Raw genomic sequence first — 345 nt, forward strand, 5'->3', positions numbered from 1 at the left:
ACTTGACGTCTTTATATATGCATGTGACTTCCCTGTCTTTACTTAACGAATAAAAAAAAAAAAATGTAACGTTATTTCTCCCTCTCTCCCCCAGTCTGCTGATCTTCCCCAACGCAGGTCCAGACATCAAATACCTGTTCGGGTTCTTGCGGACACAGTGCAGCACCACCATGACTATTCTTTTCATTTTTGGCCCCAAGGTGAGTGTGTTGGTATGACTATTCTTTTCAGGTGAATGACTGATTGTTGTATTGGCAGGATGCTTTGAGTTGAAGTTTATCGTATTAATGTTGTGTGCTAATGTTTAGTGTGTGAGATGCCGATATTTTCCTATTTACTTTGATG

General features: G+C 40.0%; 1 protein-coding gene across 1 annotated transcript in view; it reads left to right on the forward strand.

Moving 5' to 3' along the window:
* LOC119587128 (probable G-protein coupled receptor CG31760) overlaps nt 1-345 on the forward strand; it is a gene marked incomplete in the record, with an annotated part of 16,856 nt that overhangs the window by 6,772 nt on the left and 9,739 nt on the right. The window contains 1 exon segment of the mRNA XM_037935879.1: nt 95-200. Within this exon segment, the coding sequence (XP_037791807.1) occupies nt 95-200 (106 nt within the window).

The sequence above is a fragment of the Penaeus monodon genome, chromosome 22 (genome assembly GCF_015228065.2).
Source record: "Penaeus monodon isolate SGIC_2016 chromosome 22, NSTDA_Pmon_1, whole genome shotgun sequence".
Taxonomy (NCBI): domain Eukaryota; kingdom Metazoa; phylum Arthropoda; class Malacostraca; order Decapoda; family Penaeidae; genus Penaeus; species Penaeus monodon.